At 35.1% G+C, this 19,127-nt stretch overlaps 1 protein-coding gene across 1 annotated transcript in view; it reads right to left on the bottom strand.

Annotated features, from left to right (window-relative positions):
* Positions 1–19,127, bottom strand: part of Cfap44 (cilia and flagella associated protein 44) — a 101,192-nt gene that overhangs the window by 48,400 nt on the left and 33,665 nt on the right. Inside the window, exons 14-17 of the mRNA XM_027936158.2 lie at positions 14,808–15,017; positions 13,996–14,106; positions 5,906–6,067; positions 4,648–4,878 (exon numbers count right to left, since the gene is read on the bottom strand). Coding sequence (XP_027791959.2) covers positions 4,648–4,878; positions 5,906–6,067; positions 13,996–14,106; positions 14,808–15,017 — 714 coding nt within the window. The remainder of the gene's footprint in view (positions 1–4,647; positions 4,879–5,905; positions 6,068–13,995; positions 14,107–14,807; positions 15,018–19,127) is intronic.

Below are 19,127 nucleotides of genomic sequence, written 5' to 3'. Positions count from 1 at the left end.
ACTCTATTTTAGACCACAAAACAACTCTTAGTAATATTTATAAAAATAATATAATTCCTTACATTTTATCAGACCATAATGGAATGAAATTAGAAATCAACATGACAAAACCACACAGAAAATACGTATACACATGGAGACTGAACAATATACTTTTGAATGACAAATAAGGTGATAGAAGAAATCAGGAGAGAAATTTACAAAATTTTTAGATTCAAATGAGAATAGTTGTGAGGAGCAGAGAATGAATCATTGCTTTAACTGATCCCTGGACAGACTTGACGCTGCTCCTGGAAATTTCTCAGTGGAATCCGCCAATTGAAAACTGCCCAGTTGATGGTGGCCTCTGGAATAGGGAGAATTCTGTGCCTGCCATGGAATTCTTTAGTTCATAGCTTTGAATTCAAAGACCAGCTCCCAGGAACAGAATCAAGGACAGAGGTTTCTGAACATAGCAAAATAACTACAATGTTTCACCAGTGCTGCTGCTCCTGGGCCTGCCACTGAATTTGAGACAATGGGCTTCCTGAGTACTGGACAAAGCTCCCAGCATAGCACATTGCAACAGTGGAAAAGCTGCATAAATGTTCTAGTCCTGTAACTTTCGTGTGCACAAAGAATAATGCCTCTCTAGTCATGATTATAATTCCTCTATAGTCTTGATTATGAGACCACATATAAATATACTTGCTGGAACAGCACTTTAATCAATGTTTCCCCATTGAGTGCAGGCTTTTACCTGATCCTAGCTCTCTTCTCAATATCTGCGTGTGTATGATTTCTTCAATCCCCCATCATCCCTTGCTGGTTTCCCAAGTTCAGACGTGCAGGTCAAAGCAAATAGTGATGTGACATATTAGAACCTCTGGGACACTATGACACAGTTCCAAGAAGAAGGTTTATAGTTATGGGTGCTTAAGTAAGAAAATCAGAAATATCCCAAATAAACAACCTAATGATGCATTTCAAGATCCTTGAAAAAGAACGAACCAACTTCAAAACCAGTAAAAGGAAGGAAATAATTAAGATCAGAGCTGAAATCAATGAAATTGAGAAATAAAAATCAATACAAAGAATCAATGAAATAAATGAGTTGGTTCTTTGAAAACATAAACAAAATTGATGAGCCCTTAGCCAAACTAACCCATAGAAAAAGAGAGAAGACAAATTAATAAAATTAGAAATGAAAAAATGAGAAATCAGCACAGACATCATGGAAATCCAGAGGATCATTAGAGGCTATTTAGAAAACTTATACTCCAATAAATTGGAAAACCTGGAAGAAATGAATACATTTCTAGACACTTATGACCTGCCAAACTGAATCAAGAGGACATAGAAAACCTAAAGAGACCAATAACTAGCAATGAGATAAAAGCAGTAATAAAAAGTCTTCCAATAAAGGAAAACCCAGGATCAGATGGATTCTCCACTGAATTCTACCAGATCCTTAAAGAATAAATAATCCCAATGTTCCTCAAATTATTTCATGAAATAAAAATGGACAGAACACTTCCAAATTCATTTTATGAAGCTAGTATCACAATCGTATTAAAATAAGATAAGGACACATTAAGGAAAGACAACTACAGAACAATATCCCTGATGAACTTAGACATAAAAATCCTTAATAAAACATTAGCAAATCATACATAATAACATACTAAGAAGATTTTACATCATGACGACCAAGGTAGTTTTATCCCAGGGATGCAAGGATGGTTTAACATATGTAAATCAATAAATGTAATTCATCATATAAATAGAATAAAGGACAAAAATGACTTAGTCATCTCAATAGATGCAGAGAAAGCATTTGACAAAATTCAGCACCCATTCATGATAAAAACACTAAAAATTAAAATAGGGATAGAAGGAATATACCTTAACATCATAAAAGCTATATATGAAAAATCCAAACCAACCACACAGTAAATGGAGAAAGCCTGAAAACATTTCTTTTAAAATCTGGAACAAGACAAGGATGTTCACTCTTACCACCCACATTTAATATAGTACTAGAAATTCTAGCCAGAGTACCTAGGGAAGAGAAGAAAATTAAAAGAGATAAAAATAGAAAAGACATCAGATTATCACTGCAGATGATATGATCCTATACATAAAAGACACAAAAAAACTCTATCAAGAGACAGTTAGAGCTAATAAACAAATTCAGCAAAGTGGTAGGTTACAAAATCAACATACAAAAATCAATAGCTTTTCCTATGTATCAACAATGAATCTACTGAAAAATAAATCAAAAAAACAATTCCATTCAAAATAGCCTTAAAGAAGAAAACTAAGACTAATAGTCTTAGTACAGAATAGGAGACACAGAGACAAACCCATGCATCTTCAGTCATCTGATCCTTGACAAAGGTGCTATAAATGTACATTGAAGAATAGACTGTCTTTTAAACAAATGGTACTGAGAAAACTGGTTATTCATCTGTAGAAGAATAAAACTAGACCCTTATCTCTCATCCTATATAAAAATCAACTCAAAAAGGAGCAAAGACCCAGGAATTAAACCAGAAACTAGGCAACTCCTAAAAGAAAATGTATAGTCCAAATAACCCAGAGTAGAGACACAGGCGATGACTTTCTTAATAGGACCCCTAAAGCTCAGGAAATAATGTCAAGTTAATAAGTGGGATGTCATCAAATTAAAAAGCTTCTGCATAGCAAAGGAAACCATTGAGAATGTAAAGAAAGGACCTACAAAATGGGAGAAAATCTTTGCTAGTTATTCTTCTGACAGAGGATTAATATCTAGAATATATAAAGAAATCAAAAAACACCCCCCAAAAAAGAAAGAAAACTCAATTAATAAATATGCAAATGAATTAAACAGATACTTCTCAAAGAAGAAATATAAATGGTCAATAAACATGAAAAAAATTTTCAACATCATTAGCAATTAAGGAAATGTAAATCAATCTCATATCATATCAGTCAAAAAGGCAGCCATCAAGAACACAAACAATAATAAACACTGGAGAGGATATAGAGAAAAAGGAACATTTTTACACTGTTAGTGGGATTGTAAATTAGTACAACCACTATGGAAATCAATATTGAGTTTCCTCAAAAGACAGGGCATGATAGAAAGATTTGATACAAGACGGTGGACTAGAGAGAGGATGCATTCCCTGTCACTCCATGACTGGGATTCAAGCAGTGGAAATACTATTTCTCTGCGAGACAACCATCCACTGCTGACCTGCGGCCCACTGGTCACCACACTCACCTCAGACAGAGCATTAATCTTCAGAATATATAAAGAACTAAAAAAACTGAACACCGAAAAAATAAATAACCCAATCAATAAATGGGCTAAGGAACTGATCAGACACTTCACAGAAGAAGAAATACATTCGATAAAAAAATATATAAAAAAATGTTCAACATCTCTAGTAATTAGAGAAATGTAAATCAAAACTACTCTAAAATTTCATCTTACTCCAGTCAGAATGGCAATTATCAAGAATACAAGCAACAATAAATCTTGGCGAGGATGTGGGGGGAAAAAGGCACACTCATACATTGCTGGAGGATCTGCAAAGTGGCACAGCCTATATCGAAAGCAGTATGGATTCCTCAGAAAACTTGAAATGGAACCACCTTTTGACTCCATTATCCCACTCCTCAGTTTATACCCATTGGACTTAAAATCAGCATACTGCAGTGCAGCCACATCAATGTTTATAGCAGTTTTACTAACAAAAGCTAAATTATGGAACCATCTTAGGTGCCCTTCAACAGATAAATGGATAAAGAAAATGTGGCATGTTTTCTTTATATACACAATGGAATATTACTTAGCCTTAAAGAAGAATGAAATTATGGCATTTTCAGGTAAATGGATGGAGCTGGAGAATATCATGCAAAGTGAAATAAGCCAATCCAAAAAACAAAGGCCCAATGTTTTCTCTGATATGTGGATGCTAATTCACAATGGAGGGGGGTATGGTTTAGAGAAAAACAGTTACTTTGGATTAGGTAGAGGGGAGTGAAAGGAGGGGAGTAGGTATAGAAGTAGGAAGGACAATAGAATGAAATGGATATTACTACCCTCTGTGCACATATGACTACAAAACTGGTATGATTCTATATCCTGTACAACCAGAAAAAATGAGAAATTATACTCCATTTATGTATGATTTGTCAAAGTGCATTCTACAGTTATGTATAACTGATTACAACAAAATTTAAAAAGATAGAAAAAGTTCATATTCCTACAGTTCCATATGCCATACAGCTATATTTCTAAGTGATATGATGTCAACAAAAGTCTTGGCTGGTGCTGCCATGAAACCTATTATTTGCAAAACTAAGAAACAACAGACTCAGCTAGAAAACCCCTTAACCCTTTGCCCTTCTATCTTTGATCCTTCTTCCCTTTGACCTGCTTTAAACATGTATGTCTGTCACAGAAAATAGCAGATATTAAAAGCAGACATACAAAAGAGATGTTAAGACGATATTTTAAAAGTAGCTAACATCCATTTGTCAAATCTCACAACTTGAATAGCAATTAATAAATAAAACCTTAACATATGAAAAAGAAAGTAAGAATTTTGGTGATATTAACTATAAACTAGATTGGAGTATGGCGGGGGTAAAAATTATTACATTGTTACTCACCAAGGAAACCCAGAACTTCCCTGGCCCAGAGTAGAAGCCACAAAGGATGGGAGAGGGGTTGGGTGGAATGAAGATTTCAGGCAGTGGCTCCTCTTCCTCTTCTTCCTCCTCTTCCTGGAATTCTTTTTCTGCATCTTCTCCCATCTCTTCTATTAGCTTCTTTATCCTTTCTTCCCTTTCCTTTGCCTTCAACTCCTTTTGCTTTTCTCTCTTTTCAATTTCTATTAATCTCTTTTAAAAGAGACATGAAGTAGATATCAAAACAACTGTAACATTCCTTTACACTATTGAGAAGAAAGTAGAAGGAAGATAGGGTTCTAGAAAAACCCATAGCTCTGATGTAACAAACAATAACATTTTAAAATAATAATCATTGTGGGATTTCTGTTTTAACCCCTATTGTTGGTTTATAGAAATTATTTTGTAATTTCCTCCTAACAAAGGGTTTAAACATAGTTTTCTCTCAGAGCCTGTTACTATCCATGCAGGACCTAGATGGATTGAAATAGTCCCTGGGGAAAGTTGTTTCCAGCTTTAATAACTCTGTGATCTAGGTTCTCGTTGTCTATCAACTAGTCATTGAAAAATACCCCAACACTATTGTCCCTCCTTTTCCTGTCTTTTACCTCTTTCTTTTGTTCATTCTGCTGTTTTACCTTCCTAATTCATAGGATCTCATCACTTCAATATTCTCCTCAAACACTCACAACGATCCCAGTGGTCTAAATTGAAATGTCTTGGCTGGCATTTAAGGGGCTCCAGGCTCTCTGGTCACAGACTTCTACTATATCCCTCCACAAACGGCATTCCTCCATTTACCAGTCCATTCTTCATCTCCTGAAAACACTCACAACTCTGCCTTCCATCAAGATGTTCGCCCACTAAATCTTGAATGTCATTCTCTCCATTTCAACTTTTCAGAATCCTTCCAATCTTCTAAGTATTAAAGGTCACTTCCATGCAACCATCTTTGACCTCCTCCCACTCCTCCCACTCCTCCCACTCTGACATCAGTATCTTCTATCCTTATAATTCTTTCTTGATCCTTCTAGTAGACACTACTTGAATTTTAGTGTTTATTCACTACTACATTCTAATAGCTGCTTTCCTACCAGATTATAAGCTCCCTAAGGTCAGGGTGGTTTTTGTCTTTTTTTTTTTTGTTTTTGGTATTCCCAAAAAACATTTCTTACAGGATAGTTTATATCCTAAAGAGAGAGAAAATATTAGGAGATAATGCCTCAACAATATCACATACCAGAATCTTAGATTTGACACTTGTGAAATGGAAACATTTTAAGCACATATCATGGATTTCATAGGAAACTACATCACGATCTTTTTCTTCTTCCTTAATGGTTGGACATGGAGCTTCAAGAACATAACCATTTTCACAGAAAATCAATAAAGTACTGTCAGGCTAAAAAAGAAAGATTAAACATGCCATTCACATTTAGGAAATTTCTTTTCTTTTTAAAGCAGCTTTATTTAAGTATAATTGACATACAATATTTTAATCAGATTTTTGTCCCTGTGACAAAAAAAAATTATTTTTTTGTCCCAAAAGACTACAAGAAAAATTAGAAGAGGAAAAGTTTAGTTTTGGCTCATGGTTTCTGAGGTTGAGTCCCTGGTCAGCAGATTGCATAGCTCTGGGTCCAAGTGAGGCAAAACATCAATCATGACAGAAGGGTGTGGCAGAGGGAAGCAGCTCAGGATGAAGCAATCAAGAAGCAGAGAGATCCACTTATTATAAAATATATACCCAAAGGCAACCCAGTGACCTACCTCCTCTAGCCACAACCTACCTGCCTACAATTACACCCAGCTAATCCATATCAGTGGATCAATCTTAGGTTACAACTCTCCTAATCGAATCATTTCACCACTGACCATGCTTACATTATCTCACACATGAGCTCTTGGGGACATCTCATAACCTTTAATAAATTACACATATTTAAAGTGTACAATTTGATCAGTTTTAACATAAGCGTACATCACAAGACCATCCATTACCTCCAGATGTTTCTTTGTTGCCATTTGTTATCCCACCCTGTCTTTCCTGCCCTCCCAGACTGCTACTTTGACCTTCTTCAGAAAACAACTGACCTTCTTTTGTCCGTAGATTACTTTGCTTTTCCTAGAATTTTATTGGAAATTTTAATAAATTTTATTGTACGTTTAGGCAAATTTCTTAAAACGTCATTCAAAAATATTATATACCAAAAAATATAATTCATACTTATATAAACAATATTTAAAATATTCTTTAGTCCTTCCTTTTGTAGTTATTAGTAATAAGTCTAGTTCTTAATACTTATTAGGTAACTAATTATTTATTATTATGTAATAGCTAATTATTAACTATTATGTGATTACTAAATAGTAAACTAATAGTTAAAATTAGATTTAGATTTGGTACAGAGGCCATAACATATTTTCTAAGTGAATTACCTATTAGCCCAAAGGGAAGAATATTATAATTAGAAGTGCCAAAAATAATCTGTAGTATGTAGATGGCATATTAATTCTTAGACTACTTTGACAGCTCTTCCTCTATCTGCCTGAGTTTATTTAAATGAGGATATTTCCAGGGTTTGGTCCTCTTCCCTCTTCTCATCCCTCTCCAAAAGTATTCTCTGAGAAATCTTATTCCCTGATTTCCACTAGTATGTAAACATATTCCAAATTAATCTCACTAGCACAGATTTATTTCTTGTTCCAAAACTATGTGTGAGAAATCCTCATCTTGAAATTACGTAGACACATTATTTGAAATGTTTATTTGTTCAGTTACCCCATTATATACTTATTATGTATCTACCATGAACTCAGTATTTTGTTAAATACTAGAATTAAAATAACAAAAAGAAAATAGGTATAGTCCCTACCATTATAGATCTTACTTCAAAGGGACAGTCTGACATTTGGAAATTCACCATAATTGTAAAAGCGTGCATAGGTAGCACAGAACAAACAGATTGTGCAAAGCTTCCTGAGAATGTGGTACCAAAGCTTCAAGGTAAAGGTTGAATAAAACATAATGAATTAGGGGAAGGTTTGAAGGAGCATGCTATATAAAGAAAACACTATGTGAAAGTGGCTTTTGGCACATTTGGGTTTATAAGAAAAATGTGGGGTTGGATGGCAACACCAAGAGCAATGGAACAGAAGAGAAAAGAGACTGGGATGGAGCATTAGGAAAACTTAACATTCACTGACTGGTTAAAGGAGACCAAGAAGGAATGGCAAGATGTGAGAGAGGAAACCAAGAAAGAAAACCATCATAAAAATCAAAGAAAAAGTTACTTTAAAGAGGAAGAAAATGTCAACAAGGTCAAATGATGCTAAGAAGTCAAGGTAGGTAAGAATTAAATATTAAATGGCTATTGGTGGTGGCTGTAGAAGAGTTGATTGCTGAAATGATAAAACTAGAAGCCAGGTAAGAACACATAAGGAGGGAATGGTAAGTAAGGAAATTGAATATCTAGATCAATCCTTTTGAGAGAGTTGGCTAAGAAGAGAGATGGGCAGTAGCTGGAAGACAACACAAGACAAATGAATTTATTATTTGTAAGTGGGAGATGCTAGAACTTCTTTAAGTATTGATAGAAATTATCCAGTAAATAGGTGAGGTAAAATTTATATGACAGAAAAAAATATAAAGTAAAAAACTGAAAAAAAGTGGGAGGAAGTAGAATCCAAAGGACAAGAGAAATAATTGCCAATATATAGGAATAGAGAGAGCTCTTCTTTTGTGAAAGTGGGAAGAACTAGTAGATACAGAGGTAAATAGAATGTTTCTCAGTGTGTGTTTCCTTGGGTTCATCTTATTTGGTGTTCTTTGGACTTCTTGGATCTGGATATCTATTTTGGATCTAGATGTTTGTCTTCAGGTCACTTATCTTTTCTTCTGTTTGATCTAGTGTTAGTACGCTGTTGAACCCCTCTAGTCAAATTTTTAATTCAGTCAGTATATTCTTCAACTCCATGATTTTTTGTTGGTACTTTTAAATGTTTTCTATAACTTTGTTGAAATGTTCACTTTCTTCACTTCAGTGAGCATCTTTATGACTCTTATTTTGAATTCCCTATCAAATGAATCATGTTTCCATTTCATTAGGGTCAGTCTTAGGGGACTTCTCTTGTTCCTTTGTTTGGAACATCTTGTCTCATTCTTCACTTTCTGTGAGTCTCTGGTGTTAGTGTCTGTGCATTAGACAAAGCAGATACTTCTCTCAGTCTTCATATATGGGTCTTACATAGAAGAATACCTCCACCAATGGACATAGGCAGAGATCCTTAGAACCTCTATCAACTCTTTCCCTCCCAGGGAAAAGCAGGAAGTTGTCATTTTTGTATGATATCTCTGTGCTGAGCCTGGGATAGAAGTTCTGGCATCTACCCATTCAAAGCACCATTTCTATTTTGTTAGGTAGATGGACTACTATCTAGATTCTTTGCCAAAAATAAATAAATAAATGAAATAAGCTTCAATAATGAAAGAAAAAATTAAAGTAAAATAAGAAATAAGAGAGTTTGCTAACAGCTGACCTGCATGAAAAGAAGATCTGAAGAATGTAATTCGGGTAGCAAGAACAGAAAAAAATAAAGAGCAAATAAAGTGGTAAACACATAGGAAATTCTTAGTGAACACTAACTGATTATAAGTGTGTGTGTGTGTGTGTGTGTGTGTGTGTGTATATATATATATTTTGTGTGTGTGTGTGTGTGTGTGTGTGCGCGCTGTGGATCAAACCCCAGGGCCTTGTGCTGCAAGGCAAGCACTCTACCAACTGAGCTATATCCCCAGCCCCATTTCTATTTTTTTTAATGTCACAGATAGTTTTAATTTTAAAATAGACAACAATTGGATATCATTCCAGAAGGAAGATAGAGAGATGACACTAAGATATCTGCATTTTCCAGCAAGAAAGTACTGATATAACATTAAACTTCCATGAATTAAAGATATATATTAAAATGAAAGATAATCATTAAAAGAATAGAAATAGATGTAAAACTTCCAAATGGATAGAAGGAAAATTGGAATGATTTTTTTTTAAGTCAGTGCAAAAGAAGGCACATAAAGAAAGAAAAATTCTTCATAAAAATAAGAAAGTATGAGACAAAGAGTAAACAAAATAAGATACCTGATTTAATCTAAACATAATAGTAATAACATTACTTTAAAATAAATGCTCAAATTAATATTCAAAGATTATCAATTTGGATACTTTTTAGGATTAAACTATATTATGTAAAAGATATACATCACTAGATATAAAAGGTTTACTTCATAATAATAAAAGGCTAAATTCACCAGAAAATTAGTAATTTGTAATTACAAACAATAATAGTACGGCTTCACAATATTATTTTTAAAAAGTGTCAAACTCAGAAGGGAGAATATTCAATGAAACAAAAAGATTTATAAAATATCTCTAGCAGCAACAAGCAAGTAGAAAATTCAAATAATATGGATAATTTAACTATACAATTTAAAAACTTGAGCTATAAAAATGCAAAAAAATGCACATAGTTTTAAGAATATATATTCTTTTCAAGCATAAGATGAGCATTTATAAACTTTTCATCAATAAATTTCAGAGTATTAAAATAATATAGGATTTTTTCTTTTGCTAAAATCCAATTGCTGTAGATATCAATAATAAAAATATAATTAGAAATTCCTTATATTTGGAAATTAAGAACATGCTTCTAATTTTTTTACATGCCAGTATGTAAAAATAATCAAAATGAAACTGATAAAATATTTTGTACTGAATGATAATGAAAATACTATGTCATTAAAACTTGTGAGATATAACAAAAATCTACATAGTTTCAGAATGATGCCTATAAAGAAGACTAATAATAAAGTATAAATAGTCATTTCATGAAAGTAGGGCAACATACAATAAAATAAACCATAAGAAAGTAAATGTAGGCAAATGGTAAAAGAGCAAAATTTAATGAAATAAAAAATAATAAAGCCAAATGCTTCTTGAAAACACTAATAAAATTGATCAACTTCTACCAAGACTAATTAAGCAAAGGGTGAGAGGAAGACAGAGAATATAAATAACCACTATAAAATATGAAAAAGGCACATCACTACAGATTCTGTGATATTAAGGATATTATCAAAATTACAAGCAATACATTTTAAAATTCAAAAGAAAATTTCCTAGGCAGAAACATGTACTTCCCCAAATTGAGTCAAGAATAGTTCATCTTAATATCACTGTAATCATTGAAGACACTGAATTCAAACTTTAAAAATTATTTAATAAAGGGAAAAAAACAGTTAAGATGACTCTGGTACCAAATCTGCCAAACATTCAAAATTCTAGTATAATAAAAAATCTTCAAGAGAACAGAAAAAGAGGAATTGGTTCTCAATTTTTCTCAGGGAGTAGAATAGCCTAAATAACAAGTCTGATGATGAAATATGAGGACAGAAAATAATGCAATGTTGCTTATGACATAGATGAAAAATTCTAATATTAACAACCTGAATTCAATAGCATAAAAAAGTTTTCTAAAACAGCTAATCAGAGAAGAAACAAGAAGGGATCAAGAAGCCAGAGGGAAGAGAAACACAGTGAGGTGAGCTGGACATTCTCCGTACATATATCTCCTGAGTACATTTGTCAATTACAGCACAGAACCTAGAAGCCAAGTAGAATGCTGTGTCCTAGAGCTTTAGGCATTATCTCAGAAATGAGGAGAAAAAGTTGGAAGGCCAAAACTATAAGAAAGTAAGGCAACAAGATCCCAGAAAGAAAGAAAATGCAGAAAAGTGAGCCTGACACTCTGCTGGGCCTTGGCATTTGAAGTACTTACATAGCCCTATGCCATATGGGAACATGATTTGTTCATTTCATCCCAATGGTTACATTATCTTTTATTCCATAATCAATTATGAAAGATGCTACTCCTGGGTATAAAAGTGTGGTTCAAAAATTATTTTCTTTTAGCTCTTTATAGTCCTATATCTACTAAAGAAACTGAATATATTTTTTAAAAATCCTCCTACAAAAAAGTAACTTGGGTCCATTCTCTTTATAGGAGCCAAAAATACCTTGATTCAAAACCTGGCAAGGCCATTTTAAAAGGTGGAAATGATCTACCACACTTTCGTGAATATGGATGCAAAAATCCTTAATAAAATATTAGCAAATGGAGTCTGTGTGTGTGTGTTAAAAGCTAGTTTATGTGTGCCAATATGACAAGGAGGTAGGCCATTGTAGGTGGAAAAGATCAAGATCCAAAGAATGAAACATTAAACAGTAAGAAACAAAAATGAGATAGAGGAGGGGAGAGATTCAAGAGATGTTTCAGATGTGTAATCAATAGCACTTAGTAAAACACTGAAGACCAAGGTGGTTAGAGATAGAAACTAGAATCACTTTCAAGATTCTGACTTTGGTGATTAGGAGAATGGTAGACCCGGAGAAATACAGGAGAAAGAACATGTCTTAGAGAAACAGGAATGAATTCTATTTAAACACTTCAAATAATCCTCAGAAAAATCTAAATATCACCAAATTCTGTTTTCTACGTATCTCTGTCCAGTCTTTCATGTCCTGGTCACAGCTTGTCTGAAACACAGCTGTTCAATAGACACACTGCCTATGATCTGTCTCCCTTGTAATGTTATCACCCCACTGGCAAATGCTTGTGTCTGCATATGTAATGTAACTTCATTAGAAATACCCAGAAACAACAGGCAGAAACTTAATGTTTTCAGGCAGGTACAAGATATGACAAGGTATTAGAAGCAAAGACCTATTGCTTTTGAAAAAATGAGGTGTGCAGTATATGTAGAGTACATGGATAATTTACTTTGACATTAGTAATCCTCAAATAATATTAGAAACACAAACACTTGACAGACAACACTTCTTGAAATGACTTTAAAATTGTGCTGTTTTAAAAATCTTTCATGTCTATTTAAAAAAATTAACTTTTTTTTGAAACAAGTATAGATTCAAAGGACATTGAAAAATTAGTACAGAAGGATATCATGTACCCTTCACTACCAAAAGCAGGAAATCAAAATCAGTATAGAACAGGTATAAGTCTATGTCATTTTATCACATGTGCGGACTCATGTAATCATCATGGAAATCAAGATACAAACTCTCTCATTACCACAAAAATCTCCCTCAAGATGCCCCTTTGTAGGAATACCCACTCCCTTCCTGCTCACCATTCCTAACCACTGGCAAATATTGCTTTGATTTTTAACTTTGTGCCAAGGGAAATGACTAAAGGATGCACTTATGTTGTATGTTGCGACGTAACATTTACACATTTCATACAGAGATTCCTGTGCAGTTATCACTCCCTTCTTTTGAACCCCCTGCACCTGTCACCTCTCCACATGACATGAGTCCTCAAAATTAAGGTACAATAATAGAAAATATTAATAATAATAATTTGTAACTTTTCTCCTCATAGTTCCCTGCTCTAAATTCACAACATACATTGTCTACATATAAAGATAAGGACAAGTACACTTAGATCTTAGAAATGAGCTTCTGATTGTCAGAGAGACCAATTGACTGATCCAAGTCAGAGCAATCTGACATGTGTACCCAACAACTGTATTCTCTGTGTACTCTGACAATGGCCCAAGTCATCATTGTTGAAGAAAGCCTGATACAACCCTGTTTTTTGAGAGATGTTCATGGCCACCTAATTAAGAGTACAGAAGAGAAGGAAGGTGGTGAGGAGAGCAGAGAGGTCCTGAATGAGGCTCAGCTGACCAAGCAACCTGATAACCAAAGGTTGGGGCTAATAATTCCACTCACTATTCTCTAGCCACAAGATCACTTCACTATGTTGCTAGGGTTTAGATGGGAGATGTACGCCAAAAGCTCATGTGCGAGACAAGACAAGAAAGTTTAGAGGTGAAATGATTGGGTTATGAAAACCTTAACCTAATCAGTATGTTAACTGATGAACTGAGTAGGTGGGATTAACTGAGTGGTGACTGGGCAGGTAGGGTATGACTGGAGGAGGTGGGTCATTGGGGGCACGTCTTTTGGTGTATATGTTGTGAGCTGATCTTAGGCTCTCTCTGCTTCCTGGTGCAATGTTCCCAGCTGCTTTCCTATGCCACACCTTTCCACCATGATGTTCTGCCTCACCTTGAGCCCTGAGGAATGGAGCCAGCCTTCTATGAACTGAGACCTCTGAAAGTATGGGCTCCAAAATGAACTTTTCCTCCTCAAATTGTTCTTGTCAGTTCTTTTGGTCATGGCAACAAAAAAGCTGACTAAAACATATATAGTAATTGAGATTGAAGCTTGAGGAAAAGTAATAATGACTCACATGTAATATTGAAGACCATATTAGTTGGCAAACAGGTCCAGGAGTGTTAATGTAACCAACTGGCTTATAATTCTTTTCCACTTCAAAGAAAAAGACGGTTTGATCTTTACTCTAAAAGAGGTACAACCAACAAATTTACATTACTATGAAATCTAGTTTTAGAACATGAATAACATTTAATGGTATATGTTATATACACTGAATACTTATACATACAATGGTCATATATCTCAGATTATTCTGAAGTAATTCTTCAAATATTTGCTTTATCTCCCCATGTGTTCTAGTATGTGGTTCTGAAATTTTGATTATCATTCTTATACATAAATCAATTCACAAAAAGTTCTATAATGCATATGTTCACTTCTTAATGCATGAAAATTTTTCAGTTATTCTCTTCATTTATGCCAGTTCAACTTTGTTGCTATTGCAGTCCTGGAGATTGAACCTAGGGCCTTGTGGATATTAGGCAAGTGTTCTACCACTAAGCTACACACTCAGCTATGGTAATTCTACTTAAGAATGTACCCACACTATAAAATGCTGATTTATAAATAATACATCTAGCAGTTGAAATTTTCTATGTATTTAAAATAAATAAAAACTAAATTGAGTAATGTTTACAAATTGGTAAGAATATCTTAAATGTTGTGAACAGAGTACACTGAAAGAATATGAATACAATGAAAGCAAAATATTAATATATTCTTAGATAATTAATTTCAGTAAAGCACAATTAAGTAGGTGGACTTATAAGGGTAAGGTTAACCATCACATTGCAATAGGAACCAGGAGGGGAATCTTCAGCTTACCCCTGTGGCTAGAACTTCTGCATCACGTTCATATGCTAAAGCAGTGACTTGAGCAGTATGGGGTTTGAAAACGTGTTTCAAAAATATATCGACATCGGGAACTTTTTTCCGTCCTGCAAAAATTGTGAGCCCTTTCGGATCATAAAGTTCAAGAATTCGAACAACCCCATCTTCAAATCCTACAGCAATTTGTGCTCCAGAGTAGCTCACCTGAAAAAAAAAATTGAATGTGCAAGACCTAAATTTAGTTAAGAAATGTGTACTACAGGACAAATAAGTCATTTTATCTCAATTTGGGTAATTTACATTGGCTGCCCACTGGTAATTTCTCATACCATTTTCAGGTAACCTCTATCATCCTAGGACAATGTTTTTTAATCACCAAGCTTTAATGAGCAAACATAGCAGAGTGGCTGCTGCAGCCACTAGGATACTATCACCAGTGACTCAACAGTGAACATAAATATACTCAATCCTTGGTTTCAGAATTTAAAGTCCCCTATCATCACACAATTTGTGTGAAATATGAACTGAAGCAAGTGATGAACAAGAGAAACATATTCTCTGAGAACATATAAAAAAGAAAACTGACCTAGATTGAAGGCTTCCATAAGGAAGAGATAGTAGATCTGAGATTAGAAGGATACTCAGAAATTAACTAGATACAGGGAGGTGGGACATGAACTCCTGAAAGAGGATATAATTTGTGCAAAGTTTCTGGTCAAAAAAAGAACATAACTCAGGGAAGTCATAGTTCTACTATAGCAGACTAGAGTGAGGAAGCCGAGCTTCCACAAGAGGCTGGAGTGGAAGATAGGCAGGCATATGGTTATGAAATTGCTTTACATGACACATAGGTAGCCTATGTCTAAATAGTAATAGGAAATTGTCAAAAAGTTTGTAGTTAGGGATTATAGGAGAAAGGGAGGTGACATTGGTCAGACTGTTTCAAAACTTTCATCCAAGTTGCAGTATGCAAAACAGATGTAAGTTGGTCTAGATAGGGTGTAAGGAAACCTTTTGGAAGGCATTCTAAGAGATGGCTACTGTACTGCAGGAGATCAGTGGTGGCCACTTGGTCTGAGGTATTGCAGTAGAGAAGAGGGATGTGGATATATTTTAGAAAGCAGTATGATAGCCCTATTTGTGATGACTGGATATGGAGAATAAGCAGAGGAATGTGTCAGGGATGACTGATAGTAGAATTTATTGAAACAGAAAATATTGGAAGAGAGCTAGTTGTGTGTGGGGGGGTTGTTGTTCCCATTGTTGTTTTAGAGGGAGTGATGACTGGGATTGAGAAGATGATCATGAATTTCATCTTGAACATTTTGAATTTGAGGTCCCCTTAAAATCTCAAAATGGAGAGGACATTTAATCTGCAGCTTAGAAGAAAATTCTGAGCTAGAGATATAAATTTAGTAATGTCTGTATGCACTAAATATCCTGTCTTGGAGGGCACTGGGGAGAAGTGCAAAAGCCCAGGCAACCTTTAAAACAGAATGACCATCCCTGAGGCCAGGCAATTATAAGAATATTAGGAATAAGAAAATTGCACTCCATTCAACAAAGATTTACTAAGTGTCTAAATGTACTAGTAACTGTAGAGGCACAGGAGGTAAAGAAGAATAAGGTATGGCTGTCACAGAAAAAGTCTAATAGAAAAGATAGACAATAAAGCAAACAATTTTAGTATGTTGTAATAAATGCTGTCAGAGAAATGCGCATAATATTTAGAGGAGAACTCACAGAGGAAGGAAGACCTAAGTCTACTTGAAGATGCGTTCACAGAAAGCCATGAAGAGATGATGTTTGACCTGAGCCAAGTCATCAAGAATAATGTGGAGTCTTCCAGAAGGCAAGGAATTGGGTATGCAGAAAAGATATTTCAATTCAAGCATAACATCTGTATGATCATTACTTGGATATAAAGTTAAAAAGGAAACACTGTATGAACATCACACAACTCTCTGAATAAATGAATAAAGGGCATAGGCTATATTTAAAGTCTAGGCCTATGCATCCAAGTGCTTTGTCACTTGTACTTATTCTAACCTCACCGTTATAAGGTCTTAAGGAGACCTCAAATTCAAAATGTTCAAGATGAAATTCATGAGTTCAAGATGAAATTCGTAAGTTCTTTTTATGGTCTAAGTTCTTTTACTGGTGTTGATCCCATTATAACATTCTCCCCCATTCCAGTCTCCCTATCTATTTTTCGGATGGAATATTTTCTCTTTGATTTTAACCCAAAAGAGTAAGGATTAAACACTCCCCCAGAAGGGGCCCAGCAGCCCGCCTGCACGGTAGACAGACCACCCCAACTGGAGGAGGAGCCCAGCCTCCCGTCTGCACGGTAGGCAGACCACGAGGCCTGGAGAGGGGGCACAGCCGCCCGCCGGTGCAGTAGACAGACCACCCCAACTGGAGGAGGGGCCCAGCCGCCTGCTCGTGCGGTCACCTGACCGAGCTCTGGACAAACATAAGGTTTCCCCAACACCCCCCACCTCATCAAACACCTTATGAGAAAAACTGATGGAACTCATCTTGGAAAATCCCACCAACCGGTGGGCGTGGCTACCAGCCTGGATCTGCAGCGGATCAGGCACCTGGTTTAATTCTCAGAGAATAAGAGTAGAGAGGCCACAGGTGGAAGCTCAAGTCCTCTCACACTGACTACCACCACCACCCTGAACCCAGAGACTCAAGCTAGGAATAGACAACGCCACCAACTGGAAGAAAAGAAAACAGAGTTCTGAGAGACATTTTTTTTCTTTCTTTTTTTCTCTTCTCTCTCTCTTTTCATCCATTCATCCAGTCTCCTCCACCCTTCCCCCTCTGGTCCTCGCAACCTCAACATATATGAAACCAAGAATTGTGCATGAAAAAGGTCTTTAACAACTGAATCACCAGAATAATATAATATAGAGGAATTGCGTATGCCCCACCTCCCTCCCCCTTTTTATTTCTTTTCTTTTTTCTCTTATTTTCTTTTTCCCGCTCTCTTTTTTCTCTTTCTTTCCTTGTTATTTGTTTTTCTCCTTCTTACTTCCTCTATCCCACTTGCAACCCCCTCAATTTTACTATTTATAAGTAGGGTAATCTTATAAATACTGACAGGAATTTGAATCTATACATTCTTCCATAAATTACCCATCTATTGGTTAGAGCTTTCCAAAGTTACTAAGTTAGATTAACCCCATACCCTCACTCCTTTCCCCCTAAACATAACATCCTACACCTGAAATTCAGTTTTCTTCAAGCTACCAGAAATGGTATGCCTTTCATGAAACTAATGACTATATTTGCAAATGATAATCGAAACCAACATTTGTAGCTATAGAGTCTAGCTATAAATGTAGTAATAAGGAAAACGTGTGCTTAGATGATGTACTATTAATATTGGGAACTGTTAACATTGTCTTTCTCCACAAAAGAGAGACTTTGCAACTATACAAGAGCAATATAAATATATAGGGGGAAAATCAATAACACAACAGTTTCACAAAGCAGAAAGAAATGTGAGCAGTATGAAAAGACAAGGAAAGAAAGGACCACAAGCAATGCAGATCAACTCAACTTTAGAAGAGGTAATATCTGTAGCAGATGGAATTTCAGATAAAGAATTCAGTATATACATGCTTCAGATGATCTGGAGTCTCAACAAAGACATCAGATAGCAAAATCAGACAATGAAAGATCACTCTGACAATAAATTACATAAACAAATCCAAGAAGCAAAAGATCAACTATACAGGGAGACAGAGGTTATAAAAAACAAACAAACAGAAATCCTAGAAATGCAGGAAGCAATAAACCAAATTAAAAACTCAAATGAGAGTACTACCAGCAGAGTAGAACACTTAGAAGATAGAACATCAGACAATGAAGACAAAGTATTTCAACTTGAAAAGAACATAGACAGCTCAGCAAGACTGTTAAGAAATCATGAGCAGCACATCCAAGAAATATGGGATAACATAAAGAGACCAAACTTAAGAGTTATTGGGATACAGGAAGGTATAGAGGTCCAAACCAAAGGAATGAGCAATCTGTTCAATGAAATAATATGAGAAAACTTCCCAGACTTGAAGAATGAAACAGAATTCCAAATCCTAGAAGCCTACAGGACGCCGAATGTGCAAAATCATAAGAGATCCACACCAAGACACATTATAATGAAAATGCCCAACATATAGAATAAGGAGAGAATTTTAAAAGCTACAAGAGAAAGGAAGCAGATTACATTTAGGGGTAAACCAATCAGGATAACAGCTGATCTTTCAACACAGACTCTGAAAGCTAGAAGATCCTGGAACA

Source organism: Marmota flaviventris, chromosome 8 (genome assembly GCF_047511675.1).
Source record: "Marmota flaviventris isolate mMarFla1 chromosome 8, mMarFla1.hap1, whole genome shotgun sequence".
Classification (NCBI taxonomy): domain Eukaryota; kingdom Metazoa; phylum Chordata; class Mammalia; order Rodentia; family Sciuridae; genus Marmota; species Marmota flaviventris.
Note: the sequence above shows the minus strand (reverse complement) of the source record. Positions and strands in the feature narration are given on the sequence as shown.